This window comes from Astatotilapia calliptera, chromosome 23 (genome assembly GCF_900246225.1).
Source record: "Astatotilapia calliptera chromosome 23, fAstCal1.2, whole genome shotgun sequence".
Classification (NCBI taxonomy): Eukaryota; Metazoa; Chordata; class Actinopteri; order Cichliformes; family Cichlidae; genus Astatotilapia; species Astatotilapia calliptera.
The window spans coordinates 124,259-148,309 of record NC_039323.1 but is presented as its reverse complement, the minus strand read 5'-3'; the positions used below and the strand labels follow the sequence as shown (position 1 = coordinate 148,309).

Below are 24,051 nucleotides of genomic sequence, written 5' to 3'. Positions count from 1 at the left end.
AGCAGCAATTCTCAGTACTTCCGTTTCCACGGTGATAGTCGGAAGTGACTGCGAGTACTTCCATGCTTTGGAGTGGACGTGGCCCTGAGGATTTCATATCGACGTGAGTTAAAACTCGTCATAAGTGTCTCAAATGTAACTTTAAAGATTAAAAATCGATGCACGGATCGTGCACGTGCAGACTTGATGAGTACACGCTGGTGTTGGTGAATGAAAAGTGGAGGACCTTGAGTCACGGTCACGGTCAGACTCAAAACATTGACTGTTCTAAGCGAGCATGTCCACGCTGAAAAAGCAGCAGCGCTGTTGTACGGACACGCTTATATTAGAAAATCGGAAATGCAATCCTTAGATTACACGTTATGCGTCATCATTGTCCAGCTTTTGCAGCTCAATCCAAGTTTTCCAGCCTCGTGTTTGTCCGGTGTTGGGTTAATTGCGCAAGCGCACGGTGGAAATGGTTAAGGAACTTGCTGGACAGTAGCAGAGTAGCCTCAGGAAAGGTGTTTATATAACTGTGCCTCTTCTCGATTTCTAATTACTAAAATACACTTTTTATGTAATATGTAGGTTCATACATGTCGCAATAGTGACGTTTACCATGTTATTAATTCAAAGTTAATATGAATATATCTTTGAAAGTTTTATCTTTTTATGGATTACTTATGAGGCCCAGTTGGCTCTTGTTTGTTAACAACCTGCAATATTAGACCAAGACAGTAACACTGGTTGTGCGATAAAAAGCATGTATTTTTGTTATTGATTAATTTAAATCAATTTGCTTTTTTTTTTTCCATCCATAAAACATCAGAAAATTGGAGATAGCTCTGTTGTTTCAAGGTGGTATCATCAAAATGTTCCTTTGGCTAATAATGACACATCAATAAGATTATGTTTACTTTTTAAAGAGTATGAAACTTAGCACTTGTTAATTTTTTTTGCCTTAATGTTAGCTATAGGTTCATTGGTTGATTTATAGATTAATTAATGAGTTGAATTAGTTGTAGTAACAAAGTCAACACAGTCCGGTGGGTTACACATTCACCTAACAGAGTCTCTCTGAGACTTCGTCAGAAAGGCCACTCTTTACAAAAATCCGACAGCCAGCACTGCCTGCTGTGGTGACCCTTTGTGAATACAGGGAGCAGCTGAAGGTCGCTTCGTTAATAATAACGTCTTGCATTACAAGACCTACATTATGTTCACATTTTTATTTTTGTGGAAAGTTATGAAAAATAGCTCATTTTATTAGATCTAAATATTTAAAGCCAAATGTTAAATGTTGCAGTGAAGCTGGCGGCTCATCACCCTGTAGGGGAAAAATATCAAACCTTTTTGGGTCTTTTCAGCCTTTCAAATGTAGTTTAGGTTTTTTGCTGCCTTTATATAACTTTAAGCTCCATTGTTGTATGGAGGATTTAAGACATCTCTTTTAGGTCTAGAATGTAGTTTTCATTCCTTTTTTCACTTTAAAGCTGAAATGTCAATAATTATTTCTGAATTCTCTTTAGTGCAAAATAAATTTTTAACTTTGCTTCCTTCCAGCACTCATGCAGCGCTGCACCACACTGACCCTTGCTCGGCACAGCAGGCTCCTCTTAAGAAGTAAATTTGCACTTGCCCAGTGCCAGCAGTCAGCAGCTATGTCAAGTCTCCTGATCAACCAGCCCAAATACGCGTGGCTCAAAGAGCTGGGTTTGTCTGAGGACAACCCAGGTGTTTACAACGGTAGCTGGGGAGGTAGTGGGGAGGTTATCACGTCATACTGCCCTGCCAACAATGAGCCGATTGCCAGAGTTACCCAGGCTACTTTGGCGGAGTATGAAGAGACTGTTCAGAAGACGAAGGAGGCTTGGAAGTTGTGGGCAGACATTCCCGCTCCTAAAAGAGCGGAGATTGTGAGACAGATTGGGGATGCATTGAGAAAAAAGATTAAAGTACTTGGAAGTCTGGTGTCACTGGAAATGGGCAAAATCTATGTTGAGGGAGTTGGTGAAGTTCAGGAGTACGTTGACGTCTGTGATTATGCAGTTGGTCTGTCTAGAATGATCGGCGGGCCCATCCTGCCTTCAGAGAGACCGGGTCACGCCCTCATTGAACAGTGGAACCCAGTCGGCCTGGTCGGCATTATCACCGCCTTCAACTTCCCCGTAGCTGTCTACGGCTGGAACAACGCCATCGCTCTGACCTGCGGCAACGTCTGCCTCTGGAAAGGAGCTCCGACCACTCCTCTCACAAGTGTTGCAGTTACCAAGATCGTGGCTGAGGTGCTGGAGCAGAACAATCTCCCTGGCTCAATCTGCTCCATGACCTGTGGCGGAGCAGATATCGGCACGGCCATGGCAAAGGATGAGCGTGTGGATCTGTTGTCCTTTACTGGCAGCACTTATGTTGGCAAGATGGTGGCCATGATGGTGCAAGAAAGGTTTGGGCGCAAGCTGCTGGAGCTCGGTGGCAACAACGCCATTATCGTGTTTGAAGATGCTGACCTGAATCTCGTGGTGCCCTCTGCCGTCTTCGCTTCCGTCGGAACCGCTGGCCAGCGCTGCACCACAACCAGGAGGTTGATGCTGCACGAGAGCGTTCATGACACAGTGGTTGAAAGCCTCGCCAAGGCCTATAAACAAGTCCGCATCGGAGACCCCTGGGACCCCAGCACCCTCTATGGTCCTCTGCACACCAAGCAAGCTGTCGAGCAGTACCTGGCTGCCATCGAGCAGGCAAAGCAGCAGGGCGGCACTGTGGTGTGTGGAGGAAAGGTGATGGACCGTCCTGGAAATTATGTGGAGCCCACCATCATTACAGGACTGGCTCATGATGCCTCTATTGTCCACACCGAAACCTTTGTCCCCATCCTGTATGTCCTGAAGTTCAAGACAGAGGAGGAGGCATTTGCCTGGAACAATGAGGTGAAGCAGGGTCTGTCCAGCAGCATCTTTACCAAAGATCTAGGCCGGGTTTTCCGTTGGCTTGGCCCCAGAGGGTCAGATTGTGGCATCGTAAATGTCAACATTCCCACGAGCGGAGCAGAGATCGGAGGAGCTTTTGGTGGGGAGAAACATACAGGCGGTGGAAGAGAGTCAGGCAGTGATTCATGGAAGCAGTACATGAGGCGCTCGACATGCACAATCAATTACAGCAAGGATCTTCCTCTGGCCCAGGGAATCAAGTTTGAGTGAGCCAGCCGGCTTTAAGCGTCGATGAGCCCCGAGGACAACACTAAATAGTTTGAATGGCCAAGTGAAATGCATGGTAATGCATTTGCATTCAGAAAGGTCAGCTTGTGTTTAGATCTGTCTCAGTCACATAGGATAAGTGTATCTGTATGAATGTAGTTTAAAAATATTCTGGATTTAAAACAGTTTCAGGAGTTTTTGTTCAAGGTTAAATTTTCCCCCAAATGTGTGCACCTTTCTACAAGCACTTAATGAAGTTTGGCTAATCGATCAATTACAATCGTTACATTTTGGAAGAAAAACTAGACAAAGTTGTAAATGTGTCGATCGTTGCAGTTCACCATTAACAGAAATGTTGCGTAGTCAACACTGGCTGTTTTGCACCCAGTTAACACATGAATATACTGTAATTTCTATAATACACAGTATTTTCCAGGCAACCAAACAACAATAAAAGGCAATGGGTTGACATGTGTACTGTCTGTGGATATTTCGTATTTTAATGCTTTCACTGAGAGAACCCAAGTGCAATAGTCAAATCCCAGTAAAATTTGGATCATGAACATATATCTTCTTCTTTAAACAAATAATGTGTGCTGTAATAATTTCCATGTTCGACATGCACTGACAAGGAAGTTACTCCCGTGACTTGGGCCTGTCCTGGAACACAGACGCTCAGTTAGATTTGGATGGGGGGTTAGAGGCCAGGTCAGTGCCTTTTTGGCTCTTTGGTTTATAATAAACAACCATGAAATTGTTCTTCAGTGGAAAAAGCGTTGTCGGTGCATTTTTCCCACGCTGGGCGAAAAGGTGACTGGGAAAATCTCTCTGCAGGTACACATCAGTGTAATGTCCAATAAAGGCCAGGTTTTGTGAAAAAGTTGGAAAGAGATGATCAAAGTTATTAGCCTGTTGCATTTTAATGTGACTGACTTTGAAAATGAAAGTTTTTAGTTGAGCTCATCTTATTTTTTTTAGAATTACAATCCTGGATTTTAGTTAAGATGTACACAGAGGGACGAGAAGATAAAAATCATATATAAACAAGCAGCGTACATATTTATTATATTTGACATGGTTTAATTTTATGGAACTTTGCAGCTCCTGATTACTGCGATGATTCAGTCGACATGGTATGATATGCTCTGAGCACTGTTTAAATACTGTCACGTTGTTAGGTACAACAAAGGGACATCTGTTGAACTGCTCGTTAATGCAAATATCAGACAGTCACAAGGCAGCAGCTCTATTTAGGCATGTAGACACATCCAAGCATCAGAATGGGGAAGAAAGGTAATTTTGAGCGACTGAGCCAGACTGTTTTAATCTAATAAGAAGCAACTCAAATATCACTAAGGTAGGCAGAAGAGCATCTCTGAACAACCAGCACCCCTGATGCTACACCTGATGCTACACCTGATGCTACTCTCGGCAAGAACAGGTAACAACTCAGCCTCACCATAACTGGCAACGGAATATTGGAAAGATGCTAGCTGGTCCGATGAGTCTTCTGTGTGACATCCAGATGGTGGGGTCAGATGTTGGGGTGAATGACATGAAAGCATGGATCCACTGTGCTTTCTATTAATGCTTCAGTCTGCTGGTACTCTAATAGTGTGAGGGATGTTTTTACGGCACACTTTGGACCCCTCAGTACCAACTGATCATTTAACCACACCCTACCTGAGTGCTGTTGCTGACCGTGTCCATCAGCAACAACACTCAGCAGTTGCTAAAGGAAATAGCTCGCCTGTATTAGCACAGTGTAGCCGTCTTCTGCTTCCAGCAGGAGAGTGAGCTGTGGCACAAAGCTCGGGTAATCTCAAACTGGGTTTTTGAACATGACAATGAGTTCACTGTACTCAAATGACCTCAAGTCACCAGATCTCAATCCATTAGAGCACCTGTGAGATTTAGTGGAACAGACGTCACGCATTTGCTGCTATTATGTAAAAATGGACCACAATCTCAGAAGGATGCTGTTGAATCGACCCATTTCATTTTTGTCTTAGAATATTCTAAACCGTTATAGAAAGGAAGCACATACTGGACAAAAGTGTTACTGTGGGAATGGATCATTTACAAAAATGGTGTAGACATGAGGCAGTGTATAAGCAAGTATATACAGGCTGTGTATGAATAGAAGCGCGTTTCTGCCATTAAAAATAAATCTTAAAAAATTTACCAGGTAAAGCAATTAAGCAGTAATTTTCTCAGTTTTGAGTTATTGTGTTGGATATTTTTAAATTGAAATTCTAAGAAATTAACTCAAAATTTTGACTCACAAATGGAAAAAAAAGGGTTTTTTTCGGTGACAGAAACAAGTTTTCATATACAGGAATGGTAAAATAAGAAGTCGCACAGATGTCTCAAACTATAAATGCTCATGTTTGAAGATGCGCGTCAGAATCATGTCAAAGGTTGATGAGTATTTTGGAGCCAATTTTGTTTATGCTGTTCTTCTAGGAAGCCCTGTATGAAAACACGTGTGGCCACCTGCCAAGGGACCTGCAACAAGTTTTTTGGTGGGAAAGTAAAAAAAACTGGGATTATTCTTTCATTTCTATTTATTTACCTTCTTCAGCTAGTACTGAAGAAATCAACTCTGTCCCTTTAATAGAAAAATTACTCCATCGGCTATCCTTTGTCTCCCCCCCATATATCATCACCCTCCCACTCAGTAGCTCTCCATCCTCTAGCTCTCCATTTGCTGCTCCTCCTGGCAGCATCTACACTCACGGCTGAAAGGAAGAACTGAAACCACGGCGCTCTGTGCGACTCATAATCCATGCCATTTAGGACATATGCAGAAACAGCCACTTCCCCTCCTCATCTGCACTGGAAAAGGTAGAAAAGCTTTCATTCTTTTTTTTTTTTTAATGTCAAGCTTTTTGATTCACAGCAATGATGTATTGGCGCAGTAACCTCTATATTTACCAGGGAAAATGTACTTACTCAGGAATACTGTATACATTTAAGTACAAATGAGAATATTCCTACTGTTTTAATATAATATTTAAATTTTTTTTACATAGAAAAATTATGTTTCCAAGGCTAAAGTCTGCAGTATAAACCTTACTAAAACTCAGATATTTTTCTGGCACTTAACTCACCTTTTGGTGTTTGCAGTGTAATAGAGGAAACGCTGGTGACTGTGGTGTTTAGTGAGGTTGTGAACTCAGACTTTGTACCTGGTATAAAGTTGGTTTTGAGGCAGTGCAGAGGTGAACTGTAGATCTTATCTCATGTTAAAAATCTGTGGTGCACCAAAATGTCAAGTCAAAAAAAAAGGGAAAGAAATAGTGTGCTCGTGGTAATAAATTAATGATCATGTGGCGTTGGAGGGTTGAAGCTGTTTGGCGGCCTCTGCAAAGGGTGGTATTAGCACACCAAGGTTATTCCTCACTCCCCCAATACTGATGTGTGATCGACTTCTTTGGAAACTCATAGCATGTTGGTTCATGCTTTGTGCTGCTTGTTGCACCCCTGGTTTACAGAAGTGTCTGGGATTCCCCTGGACCGAAACACTCTCACTTCTTCTGTTTGCACATTTCCTCCGCAGCTTCTCCCTAAATCAAAAGATTAAGGGTTGCTCTTCCTTAATGTAATTGAGGGTGTCGTTTGATTAATAAATGTGGAAATTGTGTACTTTTGAAACCCACAGTGAAAATATAGCATCAAAAAATATGCGGCTTTTCAACAAATAGATAAATTTTTGGACACTAGTACATTTATTTGATTTTAACATGGATATTCACATTATAGAAAAACACTTTTGCTCTAAATTTTTCTTCTTGTAATTTAATGTTGTGTGCTGGAGACATAAAGCTTCGTGGGCAAAAAAAAAAAATTAAACCTGATTTTATTCTATGTGAGAAAGTCAATGATGTCATAATAATGGCATCGCACAGATCTATGCATATAGATGTATTATCTTCTCCAAAATGGACACAGTGTCACTTCTGTATTACATGTCCATACTTCTGTTTTGCTCTACCAATGTGGACAGCAGCAGTACATGACTTCACAGTCGTTGATCGAGGAGAGTGTGATTCCCAGCACAACACGCGAGGCATGATCACAGAAGGGTTCTTCGCCAAGCTGCTGCTGTGTGACACTCTCATGGCCCAGGAATAGCACTGAGATTAGACAAGAACCTAAACCCTTCATGTTATTTTTATGAGTTCATAATGACATCAATTGCCAAGACCCCCGAAGCGTCAAAACCATGGCAGAGCTGAAGACACAGTGTCTCCTCACCTCTTCTGTAAATATTGACAACAATTTGAACATAAACTTTCGAATTAGGATTCACTCCAGAAGCCTGTTGTTACTGATTTTCTGTCCAGTTCTTGTGTAATTTGGCAAACCTCAGCCTTCACCTCTCTCTGTTTCCCTTCCTTAAGAATGGCTCTTGACAGACACCTTTCCTCTGAGACCATTTGTGAGACTTGAACATAAGATGCATCTCTCAAATGCATCATGTGTCAGGTCTTTCCTAGATTTGATTCGCATACTGATCCTCTGCTGTAGATAGTTTTTGTAGGCCAGTCTCCTACATTTTTTTTAATAACGCACTGCACACTATGCTGAGATATGCCATGTTTTTGCACCACGTATTGCACCCAAAGCAGACAATGTCCAAAGAAAAAGTTTGAAAGACCTTCGGGAAGCCTGGACCCACTGCTCCAGAAAGCAGCCTGGCTCTTTGGAAGCAAAACATAACGGAATGAGGAGTGGCACAGCACTTTGACAAATGACACAGAGGTCACAGGACAGGATATAGACCATCATGTGTCCAAATGCAGAGATTGTTCTCCATCAAGCTTTTACTCAAAATACATAATTTAACAAGAGCCAATGAAGGCTAAGCTGTGGCAGTCTGCAAGTAAACCCAGAATTTGCCAACATCTATTTCCCTCATCACACAGAGTGAGACAGGACTGGTGAGCTCAGCAAGGCACGCATATTTTAAGTCACTTTGCACTCTTCAAGAGGGCCTTTTTTTCAATAATCCATTATGCATAGCAGCTCTGGCTCTCCCTGGTATTTCTCCTACCTTTTTGACGTCAGTTGCCATTTGTGAGGGTTACCCTGACAACGGCCTGCCTCCCCGGGAGATGTCTGGTGGATAAGACGGCCCCGATAAAGCCTTTTACTGTTGCTACACATTTTAATTGCCTCTGATACTGTGAAAGTATTACATGGGGGTGTGATGGCATGTGGCCTAAAATCGAAACATCGGGATTAAAAAAAAAAACAACATTTAGGAGGTGGGGGATTGACGTCCCGTTATCTCCACTCGATCGGATCCCCCACGTTTTGGGGTCATTATTGAGCAGTCCTGTGAAACTGAATTGGATATGATAGATCTATTTTTGAGCACACTGTTCTACACAAGACACATGCATTACCCAGTTTAAAAATGTCATATATAAAGGTGGTGTAATATGAGAAAAGATCACTGGAATTCCCCTGAACAATATGCACACAGATTTATGATATGAGGCAGAAAGATCAGATATTATCCTGGTGATTTTATATTATTATTATTTATTATTTATTAACTAAAATGAAAAACAAACCCTAACCCCCTCCCCTTATGGATTTCCAAAAACGTCAGTGATAATACGCTGAAATGTATTATTACAGCATGCTGAGAATTTTGTATCCACGCTGACAAACAGAAAAATCTAAATTGTGCCGACCTGTTGATGGTTTTGGGATGACTTGTAGTCAGCAGTATACAGGTACGTCAGTTCTTGCTGTTTCTCCTATGCCATAAAATCATCGTAAAATTCAAATGATGTTATTCACTTGCATGACTGCTATGCTTTGAGCTGTGTTGCTAAATTCGAATAAATGCAAAAATGTACAACAACACGACAAAGCTACTGTACACAATACCTGTTCCAGGCTCCAGGAAACTATTTATAGCCTCGGCAACATGTGTGTCTTTCTTTTTTTCACACACCAGGCTATTGATGTTCTATTTTTACAGTGTCAATTTGCTCCCCCCAACCCAACCCTGCTTCTTCCTTCCTGGTTGCTAAGCAATGGACCAAGGGACCTGATTGGCCTAGGATGTGCTTTTGGACACACTGACTGCGATTCTCAGCTGGTTAATGAATTCAGTCTTTTTTGCTCACTATACAGAGAGAACACAAGCTGACTTCTTCTTAGGCAGTTATCTTCCATTTAAAACCAATCTCTGATCCAAAACACTACAAAAACACAAAACAAAAAAAACGACAGCACTCAGTGTTGACTAATGTAGCACATGACTAGAGCTGAGCTGTAGCGGTGTTCAGGCTGCATGATTTAGCTCTACCTTGTGCAATTAGGAGTCTATTTTTGCATAACTTCAGACATGATCTGACAAAACGCTAAAGGGTGACCCAGTATTATGTCATCTGTGAAACCGGCTGGCTTAAACTTGTTAGTACAACTTTACAAGCACGCTATAAATGAAACAGTAATACTAAATCCACTTAAATGTTCTGATTATCTTTATTATGACTGATAAGATGTATTTTCTATAACACATGGGCAAATTATTGATTGTGGTTTTGGCAGGTGTCATCCTACGGATCGAATTTCTATTTTGCTAAATGCTGTAGAATGTGTGGTTTTAATGTATGAATACAGGCTAATGAATAAAACATACTGTGAATAATATCCTGTTCCGAGGCTGTGCAAATTAACACTGTAAAATAAAGAAAATGTAATCCCATTGGCACTAATGGCAAACCATCCAAGGCATATGTCTCTGCTATCATGGTAATCCTAATCCTCATACTACTGCTGTGTGTATGAATTAAATTAGACTTAATCTGCCCCCATGCAACTCCGAAAGGAAACCAGGCGCTGGAAAACTTTCATCTCCTTTCCATTGATTATGGCTCGTGCAGAGATATGGAAAAGCCTATCCCACTGCTCCCTTTCATTGGCCCCATTAAATATTCATCCTGTCCTAATGGAGAGAGATCGTTTTCAATGAACCCACTGCAGGCCAACTGCTGTGTGCCAGGGTGAGACTTGGCACAGCTGTCTCCTGAGGGATTTCAGTTTGTTTTAGACAGATTTATAATTCTAACTCACTCATTAGATTTGTCTGAATAGTAAAGCAACGAAATCCATTAAACTGTCAAGAAACCAAAGGATGACTAGAGAAAGTAGACAAATATTTCTGCTACTTTGATGATGAAGAGCGAGCTATGTTTGTCATACACATTTTAGAGCTGCACTTACCACTCATTTTTGATTTTGATTAATCGGTTCATTTCTTGTCTGGCCTTTCACGGTGCGAAGCTCTACAGCAGACCTGCAGGTACCTTCACGTCTCAGCCATCGCTAGTCTATGTGGTCACAACTGTTGCTGTTGACAGACTACATTCGTGAAGTTGTTAAAAACACTGCAGTCTCCTCACCTTTCACTTCTACTGCAGTGTCTGCGTTATTTACTCAGTTTGTATTTGAATGAGAGGGCAAAGGTGGAGTTTGCAAACCTTAGATGACTGTCGTTTGAATCACTACAATGACTGGCTTTTTAGGTCTAATATTTGTTTCCTGTATCCCATTCGGTTCCTTTTTGTAGAGGGAGCTGCCAGACGGTACCATTTCGCCCGTAGGGTGTACGAGTCATTATAGATATTTTTAGAGCTAGTTAAAGTGTTGTTAATGATTCCTCGAGATTATTGACGTAATTATAACTAATTTAGTACGACATTGTTACACTACAAGTTGTTGTATTAACAAGGAAACATGAATATGAATGTGTCATGTAGCGGGCACCCCTCAGCGTAGGCTGTTGCTATGTTCCCACTTTCATGGGTGTGGTGATTAGCCTGCTTGGTGAAAATTTTAGTCAAATCCGACACGAGTCGCGCTCGCTTCTGACCATTTAAACCGATTAAAACGGGCTTAAAATTAGCACGGCTCCCTTTGCGATTCCCTCACAGCTGTGGCCATGGTTGTCGTGTGAAAACGGATCGGTGTGACTCGGACTGAAGGACGGACGGAGCCCCAAACCGCCTGTTTTCAGGTGAGGACGTGCACTCAAGTCTTGATATTTTGGTGGCGTTTTTTTTTATTTTTCTTTTACAAACGCTATTTCCTGCTCTGGTCGCGGCTGTTTTTGTTTGTTTTACATTGAGCTCGGCTGATATGCAAAAACCGCCGTTAGCTGGTTCGCTCCAGGCAGCAGTGTTGAAATAACTGTTCCCGGGCTGCGCTGTTTTCTTTCTCTAAGCTAAAAGCTTTACGTTGTTGAAATTTCTCTGCTCACCAAACGCGGCCTTTTACACACTGTCAGGCGGAACTGTAGGGGCAAAACCCTTCACTGGGCAGACAGCAGTTCAGATATTTCCATTTCATACATCTGGTTCTCTCATATGTGGCTGCGTAGATTTTCTTTTCCTTTTCTACTAAATATACATGACAGCCTTCCTCTGAGCATCAACTGGTGCCGCGCCGTTTGGCTCCTGCTCTTTGGTCCGTGTGTCACGGATGTATTCAGTGTCTTTACACGTTTGTAAAAATGGAATACATTTTGCTTTTGGTCTTTGCATAGTAAAGTGTTTCACTGTTTAAACAAAAAGCTTTTAAATGTGGGGAAAGCTAGACCGGCTAGCTGATTGGTCGATAAGATGATCGGAAGGATGACCACAAATGTCCGCAGCTCGGTGTTTCGCAGAGGTTCATGTCCTACTATAAACTGAGTATGCTCGGGTTTGGGCCTCTGCTTTGACCCAGAGCAGTGTGACGCTTTGGGGGGATTTTATTTAAGCATTAACCTACTTCAGAACAAGTGTGGAAGCAATGAAATCATAATCATGGCGCATATTTCCTGTGCAGTTTCATATGTGCTCTAGTTATTGCAGGAAGCCTCACCATACGGGACATTTTTCAGATATTTGCTTCATTCTCTAGATGTCTGGAATAGTCTGTAGGTCACCTGAACAAGTTCACACCTGTGGAGTTGCCCTGCTGCCTCCTACTCATTTCAGTAGGTGCACATTCACTACAAATCACGTTTTGTCTTTTTGGTGTGTTTTCTAACAAATAACCCAGCACGTGGCATCAGCTGAAGACAAACAAACAAAAAATCTAATACTAGTCAATCTTATCTAGTAATCGGAAGCTCGGTGGTTCGATCCCAGATATTGATGCCTTCATCTGAGGGTGATAGAGCACTTAGACAAAGCAAAAAGACCTTGTGTGAACAAGGCATATTGTATAAAGTGCTTTGAGTGCTCGCTAGACAAGAGCCTGAAAAACGTTGGTTTAGAGCACTGATTGATTCCAAGTAATTAAAATTTTATCACAAGGTGTAAGTCATTCTTTTTAATAATAAGAGGATTTGTGCTGTATACAGGTATAAGATATGATTTCAGAAGTCATAATATGGACAACTTACTGTAAGCACTGGTATAAGGTGCTCACAGCAGGCCCAAGTGTGTCCACACCTGGATGTTGGTAAACCTCCTGCTCATTTTATTTTGCCGTGCCCCTAAAGCTGCTGCTCTGTTAACCAAACTAGACCACTGTGTGTTCTCACAGTTGGATTTTTCTGATTCAGATCTCATAGGATTTGCCTTTGGAGTTCCCATGCTGTCCTTAGGTGTAGTTCTGCCTTAACATGAACTACTGTGTCTGTGTGTCTGCAGGAGCAGACACTGAACAGTCTGACACGGATGTAGAGTTTAGTGAGCGAGCAGTGAACTTATGTGTCTTGGAGTTGGATACAGTTCAGATAACGTTTGTATTCCTCACACATGATAAACACAGACAGGTTCGCAGTATTGATTAAGTCATAAAAGCAGCAACAGCAGCCAGTATCATAGTCAAACTATTAAACTATTAATTAACATTCAAAGAAACTAAAAACAGTGAGTTTAAAAAAAAAAAAGATTATTATACTGCAGGCTTTGAGGCCATGTGTGTTTTTTCTGTTACTGTAACAAATCTAAATGTCATTTTAATATATTGTAGTTTTTATTTATTTTATAGATTTCTCGTGTCTTAATTAAAATGTTCTTTGTCCTGATGATTTGATGCTTTGTGAAACACTTTGTGAACTATATTGATCAGTACTTAAGTCATTACTCCTTACATTTGATTGCTGCTGTTAATGAGAAGTTATTAGATAAAAGTCACTTTGGCTTTATAGCTAAACATTTTGTGCACAAACACTGAGTGATGCTTAAGCTGTTTGTTGAGATTATTCTCAGTGATTTACCAGGTGACACATTCACCTGTAATGTGAAAGCTCTGCGGTATGAGACCAGGAGGAGACACACCCGGGCTCGGGGCATCAGCAGCTAGTGCTGGGCCCAGGCCTGGAGTCTTTGCACGATCAAAGATGCACATCTGTCCGCTGTCCTGATCCTTTGGGAAATAAGGGAGCAGCCGAAAATGCCTGTGGTCAGTTTTCAAAATAAAATGTAGCGTTTGTGATTATTTCCACCAGTGCCTTTCTGTCTTACATGTCCACAGTTTGAAGCAGGCAGCAGATGTTTTATCCCAGTTTAGGCACCGCGGTGTCCTGTCGGCCACTGGGAGCACCAGGCTGAACAAGATGAATGAATGCACGGAGGGCTGTGTGCTTGGATGTTGTGCAGAGAAGTAGCAATTGTGGCCTCCCGTGGCCTATCGCAGAGGCCCCAAATGTGGCGGCGGTGCCAAGCAGACCTATCTGCTATACTGGCACCACATACTAAACAATGGGCAGCTGCAACACACAGCTCCGCTTTTGTTGCGGCTGATCCTGGGCCATGATCTAGGTCTTTGTAGGCCAGCTCACTGGCTGCACGCATGACTCAAATCACACAAGTGGAGGGAAAAAATACACACATACACAAACGACCCGAGTTTCACAACTGTAAGTCACTACACGTAAATGTTGTATGAGCGTGTGTTTTGCCTGTCTTTGTGCTTACGACAGCACTTTCATGTGTTCTGTTTTAGCTGCTGAATGAATAATAATCACTACTGGAATATGAACATTCATGTGACACTCCCATAAATCAGTGCTTGCAGTTTTATTCTGGTTGGATATCCTTCTGTCTGTCAGCATTATGAAGCTGAATTATTTCTCACGTCATCTCCCAGCATAACCAGGAGGTGGAGAAGGTCAAACTGGGTGTTATGGTCCTCCACGAGAGGCACATGGTGACGTGGCAGAGAGGTACAGGGTAGTGGATCCAAAGCAGTGATAGCGTGGGTGCACATCACTGGAGAGCTGACGCCCAGACCCTTCTTAGTGGGGGTTGCGTCAGCTGGAGAAGCGCTGAGAGCGTTGCAGTGCCTGTCAAAGACCCCGTTGGCTGAGCCAAGGCCACGACGAGCAGTCGAGGTCTCTGTTGTGTCAGTGCAGTGGAAAAACGGGCCAAAACCAGCTCAAGTGATGTTGAGATAAAAGTCATCTGAACTGTATAAACATCTTATCATTATCTTATGTTGTTTACCTGCCTTTTTTTCCACGATTGTGCTCATGAATTACCTCGTGTACCACGGCTTTAAAGCATCTGCAAAACTGAAGCTGAAACACAAACATCCTCCTCGTTACATCTGCACTGTTTCCTGTGAAGAGGAAAGACTGAACTTGGTTTAATTGTTGAATTTTAGAAAACGGGACTAAAAATGTAATCTCCCTGAGTTTGTCTTCTGGACTGTGAAACAGAGTGGAAAGTCAGGGGGTGGGGCGAGGTATGTTGGAGCCGTGTGGAGGGGGGGTTGCTGTCCAAACATTTCCAAGGAGTGTGTAAGTGCTCTGTGACCCACATTCAGACTCCCCAAGGTAAAGGAAGTGGCAACCGGCATGTGCGCGTGCATGTTTGTGCGCATGCATCTGCAAAGGGATGACGCACTTAACCCTGACACACACATTTAGATAGACACTCACACACAAACTAAAAAATATATGCTTTCTTTCCCCACTTGGACATGTTATCAAATAGACAATCCAGATCTGCCCACAGTACACAACAGAGCACATTCAACACAAAAACACAGACTGCGGGCGGAGCAGCCAGTGCAATGCAGCAACACAAAAGGCTGATTGAGCCAGTAAAGGTCAGAGCCTGGCTCAGATGGCCTTTTGAACCAGACTGAGGAGGGTGTTTGAAGAGCCAGACCACCCTTGGAGCTCCGCCCGGCCCCACCCTCTGCAGCACCTTCTTCTTTGGTGTGAACCCAAACAGGATACTTGTGTTTGTTTCCCATCCTTCAACCTAAAAGTGTTTCTTCTGTCTTTCTTGCAGGCGTCAGCTGGTAAAGTGTGCGTGAGTGCGTGTGTGTGTGTGTGCGTGTGAGTTTGCATGCGTGTGTTTTCCCAGCGTAGTCGGTGTTTGGAGCAGAGCGTGGCCCATCAGCGAAACAATGAGCGAGCTGGAACAATTGCGACAGGAAGCTGAGCAACTACGCAATCAGATTCGGGTACGACGACATGCTGTTTGTGCTTTTTTGTTTATATTGTTGTTGTTGTTTTTGTGTGTGTGTGCATACATCACACGTGCGCCTCTGTGTGTTCACTGCATGCAGCGACACTGTGACGTGTGTAACTTTTGTCAGACCGTCACTTGAATAAACATCAGTCGGTCTGTGTGATTGCTGTTTGATCATCTCTGCGACTGGCGGTGAATCACAGCAGGTTTAAACACATTGATGAGCCGTTTGCTACGTGGTGGTTGAATACGCTAACATTTCCCGTTTTGTTACGTTGCAGGATGCCAGAAAAGCCTGCAGTGACTCCACTCTGTCACAGGTACGAGTTTAAGGTTACTATATATCTATAAATGCATTTACCATTCGGTTCATTGGTAGATCTTTTTGCCACACGTGTTACTTGTGAATAATGCGTGAAAAATTACATAAATTTGATCAATTATATCTCATGTAAATCAGAATAAAAACCGGGGATCTCAGTGTGTCAGTATTTACACATGCTGTCATTGGATCCATATAAATATCCCACAGACGTGCAGCAGCGTGAGCTCGTCTAACGTTCGCCCCGCTGCCTCGTCGACAGATAATGGCCTGTTTTTGGTGTCCACTGATGAGTGTGTGTGAGCCTTCTAGTGTAACCGCTGACACTTCTTCCTGTGTTTTGGCAGATCACAGCTGGTCTGGACTCGGTGGGCCGGATACAGATGCGGACGCGACGCACTCTCAGGGGCCACCTGGCCAAGATCTATGCAATGCACTGGGGGAGTGACTCCAGGTAGTGTGCTGGTTATACAGACAACAGAATTATTAACTGCAGCCAGGATGTGAAATTCACTCGAGCAATGTTCTTTTTCTGCTCTTTCATTGAGCGTCTGCTTACTACTAGAGATGGCACGATACCACTTTTTTATGTCCGATACGATATCATAAATTTGGATATCTGCCGATACCGATATGAATCCGATATAGTGTTTTTAATCAACAAAACTGTTTTTTAATATCTTGCTGCATTTTGTATAAGTTCATACTCAAGTTTAAAACAACAACTACACTAAAGCTATTCTGTTATACCTGTATGCAAAAAAAATATTTCATAGTTCAGCAATACTGATCAATCTAATAAACTTAGACCTACACCATCCTCCCTATTCTGGTATTTTAAAGAGTACTTAGCGTAAATATTAAGCAACCTAACTAATAGGGTTCCAACTCCCAGCAACAACAAAAATAAATAAATAAAAAATAGGGAACCACCCCTCACGCTCCACCTCATGATGCTTAATCGACGTAATCAACCTTAATTTGATGCAGTGTGAAAAAAAATGCACAGAAATCAATTATTTTTCAAGAAATATTAAATAGATTCAACATCTTTCTTCAACAAAATTGCAGACTGCACAGATGGTACCTTCCCAAAGGAAAAAGTACTATAGCTTACTAGGGTATATATATTAGACTTAATAGTCACTATATACAGTAATTGACTTCTATTCATTTTGCATCAAATTAAAACTTTGGGTGTCAGATAATTATTTATTAAAAGCGAGACATTTTAAATGAGAATAAGAAAGAAAAGTATGTCTTTGTGCCCCCTTTTCCCTGTTAATGCCCTATCGGCCCCCCTGGCTAAACTTTGCTAGATCCGCCCCTGCACAGTTACCAGCGTCAGCTACGTAGAAAAAGATCCTGGTGTAGAAAGTAATATTAAATAAATTCTAACAGCAGCTGATCAAGCTTAAACGTGCTGCTGTTGTTCAGCCGCTGGTTTCCTCTTTCTGGTGCAAAGTGGGCCAAAAGCAAACTAGAGAAACGGACTCACGACAGAAAAGCCGATCAGCTGATCGTTAAGCAGTTTCATGATTGAAGTAGCAGCAAGAAGAGGCAGTCGCTCCATATATCGCTTGTTAAGCTTAACGTGGGAATGCTTTACAAACATTCAGAGATGGACTTACACACTTGCTTTACTTCTCTCGGGATAACTTTGTCGGAGATGAAATGCCGGGTTGCTAGCGAAGCTCCACATGCTCTCCAGACCACCGACAGGTCCCGCATGCCACAGCCGCTCTATCACGTGATGCATACTGCTCCGAGTGCTAACGTTCTGAGGCGAGTTACGGCACGTTGCAAGTTTTGTGAGGTGCTTTCGTGATATTTAATGGATCGGATTACATTTTTTATTTTTCTCCGATATCCGATCCAGTAATTTAGGTCAGTATCGGACCAATACCGATACTTAATATCGGATCGGTCCATCTCTACTTACTACGGCTTTGGTTTTTGTTGTATTGGAGCATTCGTACATTAATCACTCAGCTGTTTTCTGCTGGAGGAGTCCAGAGCAGTGAATGTTGGACTTGTATTCACTGAGATGCTGCTTCGCCTGATGGCATCTTTTCTGAATTGGCAGTAGTTGATCTGCTTTGTCTCTAGCTGGCAGTGCTGGCACTGAATTTGAGTTCTGGTTGGTCAGTAACAGAATGACCGTGGTCAGACTACATGGAGTCTGCCTGTGGGGCTGATGGTCTGCTTTTTATTGAAATCAAATATGAACACACCTTTAGAAAGCAGTCATAACCATAAATCCTCAGTCACATCCTGGGTTAATCTCTGTTGATGCTTCATTTATACAACATTTATTAACAGTTTGTAGACCAACACAAGCTCCAGGTGAAAGTGTGCTGCACAGCAAAAATGAATTTACAGTCGTGAGGTTCACAACCTCTCGTATTTATTGCTGTTAAAAATTGTATCTTTGTGTGTGTGTGTCACTCTCTTTCTTTGTGTCTGTCTTCCAATGCAATGCACTGGTGCAGTGACGACAGTCCCAGGTGTGGGGCTAAACTACTACCACTACTGCTGTTCATGTTTTTACTGCTACCTGTCTATTAATATGACTAATACCACCATACATGGGACGAGCACCGTTTTACTGTGAGCACAATAGTAATCGCAGCTACCACAGCTTATTTAATAATCTTCTTAAGGATGCAGTTTGTAAGTTCCTAAAATCAGAACATTTTTAAAAATAATTAATATATTTCAAATTTTACCAGTGAGGAAATCTTCAGCTGTCGCTACATGCACTGAGTGCTCGATGAATTCAAGCTTACAAACTGCCTTTTTAACGGTTTGCTGCAGTTATGAGCACTGAGACGGAGCAGTTAATGTCACCATGAGTGTGCATGCACATCACTAATCCTTAGGCAATACGTTGGTAGATACAGATTAATAAGTGTCTCTGTTTTTGTAGTTAGTAGTTTTTATTAACATAAGATGCAGTTTCATTAGAAGGTTCTGCTCAGATGCACAGGTGTGTCCTCGTTGGTGTGTAGGTGTGAATGTGTGCCTGGGTGTGCCTCGCACCCTCCAGGTGACCCTGCAGGTGGCCACTGTTTGTTTTGTATACAGCTACTGACATTTGAGCATGATAGCTCTCCTCTTGATTTGTACCGCAGCACCAACAAGCTACTTCCTGTCCCCGGAGAGATGGAAACACCCAGTCAGGATAGGAGGGAGGGGTTCCAGCTGTTTGTGCATCTGCACCATCTGTAGATCTCGCCCTATCGTACCCATCTCTGACTCCACCTTTTCTCGGGGCTATTTTTGCTGCCGATACATTTAGCCGCCCCACCTCTGCTTCTTTCTAGCGCTTTCCCACCCAACAGTAGACTTTTATGTAACTGGGGTAATAAATATTCCACAGAGTGGGACATTACCTGGGACGAAGAGGCTTCCAGCGGGAGAAGAAGTGAGAGCGTTGTAACCAGGCTGACAGTGCAGCGCAGTAACTTGCAAGGCTGGCTCTCATTGCTTTTAATGAAACTGGGTGCATGCAGCTTAGCTCGTGTAGGCTTTTCACCACGAGCTCAGAGTCACGCTGCTCTTCTCACCTCGTTTTTAGGTTACTTGTCAGTGCATCACAAGATGGGAAGCTAATCATCTGGGACAGCTACACAACAAATAAGGTTTGATTATTTTTGTTGTGATTTTTGTAACATCTACAACTGCACCTGCATTAAGATCCAACCCAGTGCAACGTAAAATAGTGATTTCAGACCCTCATCTCTCACGTATGCATCAGTTAATTATGGCTTCTACTTTCTTTATTTTATTTTGTTTGCAACAGCACCAGATGAAGAAATAGAAGAATCCATCCTTTCATTTCCTTATTACTTAAGTTCCTATAAGTGAAAATAATGTTTTGATCTAATTTTCATCAGTTGAACTCAGCCTTGAAGCTTTTAGTCAAACTAAGGCGCCACATGAAGCGCTTTCACTGTATTTAATAACGAAATCACTTTCCTTTTAATCAGATGCACGCCATCCCTCTGCGCTCTTCATGGGTGATGACGTGCGCCTACGCCCCTTCTGGAAACTACGTGGCCTGTGGAGGTTTGGACAACATCTGCTCCATATACAGCCTGAAGACCCGCGAAGGCAACGTGCGCGTCACCAGAGAGCTACCTGGACACACGGGTAAGCACACGCTCAGCCAAGAAACAAATACAGACGGTTAATTACAAACGAGCACTAGAGCCACATGAAGGGGAAAAGTTAGTGAAACTGTCCGTCAGAGTCTCAGAAAGTCATCGTTTGTGTTTTAGCTCGTAAACACAGGGTGGGGATAAGTGTGAGGATGTTGGGGAGCTCTGCAGAAAGCTGCAGCGATCAGAAGGAAAACCAGAACTGATCCGAAACGTTTGAGTCGTCTCACTAACTCATCTACATGAGCCGGTTTAGAGGCTGGCGTGGAGTCGTTTGATTCATCAATCTTCACATTTCAACTTTATTCTCAGAATGAATAATATTTTTCTTAATGTGGCCCTGATACTCTGTCATAATTCACAGACCCTCAATAAGATCTTTCATATTTCTTTCTTTTTTATTATTTGTTGCTTTTATCGGAGAGTGAAGATTAGACAGGTGAGTCTGGGGGAGGGAGAGACCAGCGACCCTTATATTTATTTATTCTGTTTTCATATTAAACATTTGAATCCAATCTGACTTCTGTACTGTAGCTGTAGATCCTGCATGTCCTGGCTGACGGGGGCCATAAGGGCTTTTCTACAGTGTAGTGGCTCACACCTCCCCAGTTTGATTTCAGGAGGAGACATTAATCCCTTTAGGGTTGCATTAGGAAGCACAGCCAGTGTGAAACATGTGGAAGAGCTGACAGTAGGAGAGAGGAAGTACACAGTGTGAGTGGGGAGCACACAGGAGTCCTCGTCTCATCTGGAACCTTCTGTTTGCCTCCAGGTTATTTGTCCTGCTGCCGTTTCTTGGATGATAACCAGATACTCACCAGCTCTGGAGACACCACCTGGTGAGCAGTTTAAACCATTCAAATATTCCAGTGATGTTTCGCAGTAGACTGCGGACGCTCTTACGAGCTGCGTAACGTGCATGTTGTCATCACAGGAGGTTTGTAAAGCTGCGTGCAGAGCCTTTGATCACTGCGATGATATTGCAATACGATCCATGAATGAGAAAGTCTAATAAAGCATATTTTTCATAAAGAATTCATATGTCTTTCCTGCTTCCTTGTTGCAGTGCATTGTGGGACATAGAGACGGGCCAGCAAACTACAAGCTTCTCTGGCCATACAGGCGATGTGATGAGCTTGTCTTTGAGCCCGGACTACAAGACCTTTGTGTCGGGAGCCTGCGACGCCACTTCCAAGCTGTGGGACATCCGCGACGGCATGTGCAGGCAGTCGTTCACCGGCCACGTGTCTGACATCAATGCCGTCAGCGTGAGTACCCGAGATTTAATCGCAAGGAGACGTGGGAGCGTCGGCGATCACAAAGACTATTGCAGATTGATTATGTCTCAGCATTTTAGAAGTAAATGTGACCTGGTGTTTATCTTTTTTATGAGTGCTTCCGCGTAGCAGACTTCTAGGAAAATTGTGGGCTGATCCTGTGTTTATTCCAAACAAACGGCTGTCACCGTAGCCTGACAGAGAACCGGGATAATACTGGAGCAAATGTTGAGCAGGAAGAGCACCCAGCCAAAGAGGGTGGAGGGTGAAGTCTGACTGAAATGTATTAATAAAGTTATCATTTAGTCAAATGAAAAAGGCTCATTTTAAAAACCTGAAGACGACGTGAAGCCTGGTTAAAGTTCACGGCCTTTATGTCAGCATGATGAAAGCAGAGCGAGTGACAGACTGAAGCTGAGCACCTTCCTGTGGAGGAGCAGTGACGTCAGTGTTTGACAACAATAATCATCAGTGTGTTGGTTGTCATGCTTCCTGTATTATAATCTTTTCCTGGCAGTGTAAAACAGGCATCGTCATAGAAACGACTTCCTTAGAGACAAAACCCTGAAAACGTACAATTCATCACTTATCTGCGCGATCCATGTCCCCCCCGACAGTTTTTCCCCAATGGGAATGCCTTTGGGACGGGCTCTGATGACGCCACCTGCAGGCTGTTTGATCTGCGTGCAGACCAGGAGCTGATGACGTACAGCCACGACAACATTATCTGTGGCATCACCTCCGTGGCGTTCTCCAAGAGCGGCCGCCTGCTCCTGGCCGGCTATGATGACTTCAACTGCAACGTCTGGGACACGCTGAAGGGCGAGCGTGCAGGTGAGTCACACCTGAACTCTGATTGTGGGTTCTCTACTACTGACAAATGTCAAGAACTTATTCAGCTCCTGTAAACAGTTTGTGTTCATGAAGACGCCCATGTGACTTTTTAACGATCGGTGGCGTCTGTCAGCTAATGACGTGCACGTCAGTGAACCTTGCTGCTTGTGCAAATACAGCATTTCAGATTTCTTATTGTTCAACAGCAGGGTCCGACTGGTCCCATTAAGGTTGTGGTATTATTTAGAGTTGAAGGACTCAGATGAAGTGAGGGAAATGCACGCAAACTGAATTCAACTCTTCTGAAGTGTGTTTATTTAAATTCAAACCAGCGAAACCAGTGGACTTTTGTTTTCGACGAGATAACGGATGTAAAACACGAGCTGATAAATACAGACATCATGAAGGCCTGCATCACTTATACAGCTGATGTTTTAAAGTCACTGCTGACCTGCAGTCTCGATTCTCAGTGGGATGGAGGTTTGTTTTGACCCTACCTGTGACTGTGGTTTGTTTTTCATCCTCCAGGTGTGTTAGCGGGCCACGACAACAGAGTGAGCTGCTTAGGAGTGACGGGCGACGGCATGGCTGTGGCCACCGGCTCCTGGGACAGTTTCCTCCGGATCTGGAATTAAACGAGCCTGTCATACTCAAAAACTACCCCCTCCTCCCTCCACAACCCCACCCGGCATATCCCAACTCATCACTGGGCGGGTGCACACACTGTGTTAGCTGACTCTCCTTAACTCAGCCCCCAGTTATCATCTCTGCTGGTGACCTGTGAGAAAGCACCAGATGTTTAGTTTTGTTCACCGAGCTGTTGCTCAGCAGCAGAAGTCAGAGCGTCCAGGAAAAATGTTACAGAAAAGAAGATTTGGTCCTCACACGAATAATTTTCCAAAGGTATGTGTTACCATGACTAACAACACGATTAGCATCGGTGTCTAACATGTACATTTATATATAAAGACAGTATATACATATATATGTATAGCATTGTGTGTGTATATATGCATCATATATGCATATATAATGTGTATGTATATATTTTTTTAGATTATTTCCAGCCCTTGAGTTGTTTTTTTTTTTTTATAAATATCATTTTTGATATTGTATTTTATTTTGAATGGACATACTCATGTAATGCAACAAGATGCCAAATCGTGTGGGAGTTTAAACGGATACAAAGCAGTGTAATGTTTCCAAATTTTCCCGTTGATTTAGTGGCACCGATTCATCGTGCAGGAAAACAGGATCTGACACCTAAACCAAAAATCAAACTCACCTTATTCACCTGTATCTCTGTGTCATGGTTACAGGTGGTGACATCATTCATGCACCCTGTACCTGTAAATGTTGCATTCATGTCAATGATGGCTGTGATCGCTCTCTTTTTAAAAAAAGAACAAAAACCAACAAAAAAAGCCTGAATCCCAGCGTTCCCACCAGTCTTTTATTTTGGAAGGAAGTGATTGGAGTGCTGTGGTTTAAGTCTGGATCCAGCTTTAACCCCAACGTAGAAACTGGTGAATTGTAGACTCAGATAGAAAACTTTATTTTATCCGAGGCCCTGCTTGAGTAGACTGTGGATGCTCAGGGGGCCGCTTCGGTCGCAATGATAGGATTGAAGGAGGTCGTTGCATCCCTGTTTCGTGCGGCCTACGCAATCTGAGATCACGCACCGCCCTTCAAATGACGCCGGTGTCCTTGCGCTGCAAGTGGACACCTTATCCCCGAGCGGCCTTTTAAAGGAGGAGCTTCATGTCAGGACCGCCAAGGACATTAGTGAGTCCATCAGAAGGAGGGATGACTTCCACAGCTCACCGTGACGTT

The 24,051-nt window shown here is 42.9% G+C and overlaps 2 protein-coding genes across 3 annotated transcripts; both read left to right on the top strand.

Annotated features, from left to right (window-relative positions):
* Window positions 1-27: 27 nt before the first annotated feature.
* aldh7a1 (aldehyde dehydrogenase 7 family, member A1) lies at window positions 28-3,651 on the top strand. The gene is made up of 2 exons (XM_026159995.1): window positions 28-103; window positions 1,546-3,651. The coding sequence occupies exon 2, from the start codon at window positions 1,551-1,553 to the stop codon at window positions 3,177-3,179; it is 1,629 nt and encodes a 542-aa protein (XP_026015780.1). The 5' UTR covers window positions 28-103; window positions 1,546-1,550; the 3' UTR covers window positions 3,180-3,651.
* A 2,087-nt stretch (window positions 3,652-5,738) lies between these two features.
* On the top strand, window positions 5,739-23,215 carry LOC113016843 (guanine nucleotide-binding protein subunit beta-4). Of its 2 annotated transcripts, none has more exons than XM_026160001.1 (10): window positions 5,739-6,023; window positions 15,440-15,614; window positions 15,904-15,942; window positions 16,292-16,398; window positions 19,525-19,588; window positions 19,937-20,099; window positions 20,880-20,946; window positions 21,174-21,375; window positions 22,002-22,218; window positions 22,747-23,215. In XM_026160001.1, exons 2-10 carry the CDS (start codon window positions 15,558-15,560, stop codon window positions 22,851-22,853), a joined length of 1,023 nt encoding a protein of 340 aa, XP_026015786.1. In that variant the 5' UTR covers window positions 5,739-6,023; window positions 15,440-15,557; the 3' UTR covers window positions 22,854-23,215. The 2 variants fall into 2 exon arrangements, with proteins under 2 accessions (XP_026015786.1, XP_026015785.1); XM_026160000.1 differs by lacking the exon at window positions 5,739-6,023 and adding an exon at window positions 10,961-11,220.
* The last annotated feature ends 836 nt before the right edge of the window (window positions 23,216-24,051 follow it).

Bases quoted from the DNA above. Each gene is read 5' to 3' on its own strand.
- LOC113016843 (XM_026160001.1), top strand. From the start codon at position 15,558: ATGAGCGAGCTGGAACAATTGCGACAGGAAGCTGAGCAACTACGCAAT. The intron at 20,100-20,879 runs GTAAGCACACGC...GTTTGCCTCCAG, and splicing joins AGAGCTACCTGGACACACGG to GTTATTTGTCCTGCTGCCGT. The intron at 22,219-22,746 runs GTGAGTCACACC...TTCATCCTCCAG, and splicing joins GCTGAAGGGCGAGCGTGCAG to GTGTGTTAGCGGGCCACGAC.
- aldh7a1 (XM_026159995.1), top strand. From the start codon at position 1,551: ATGCAGCGCTGCACCACACTGACCCTTGCTCGGCACAGCAGGCTCCTC.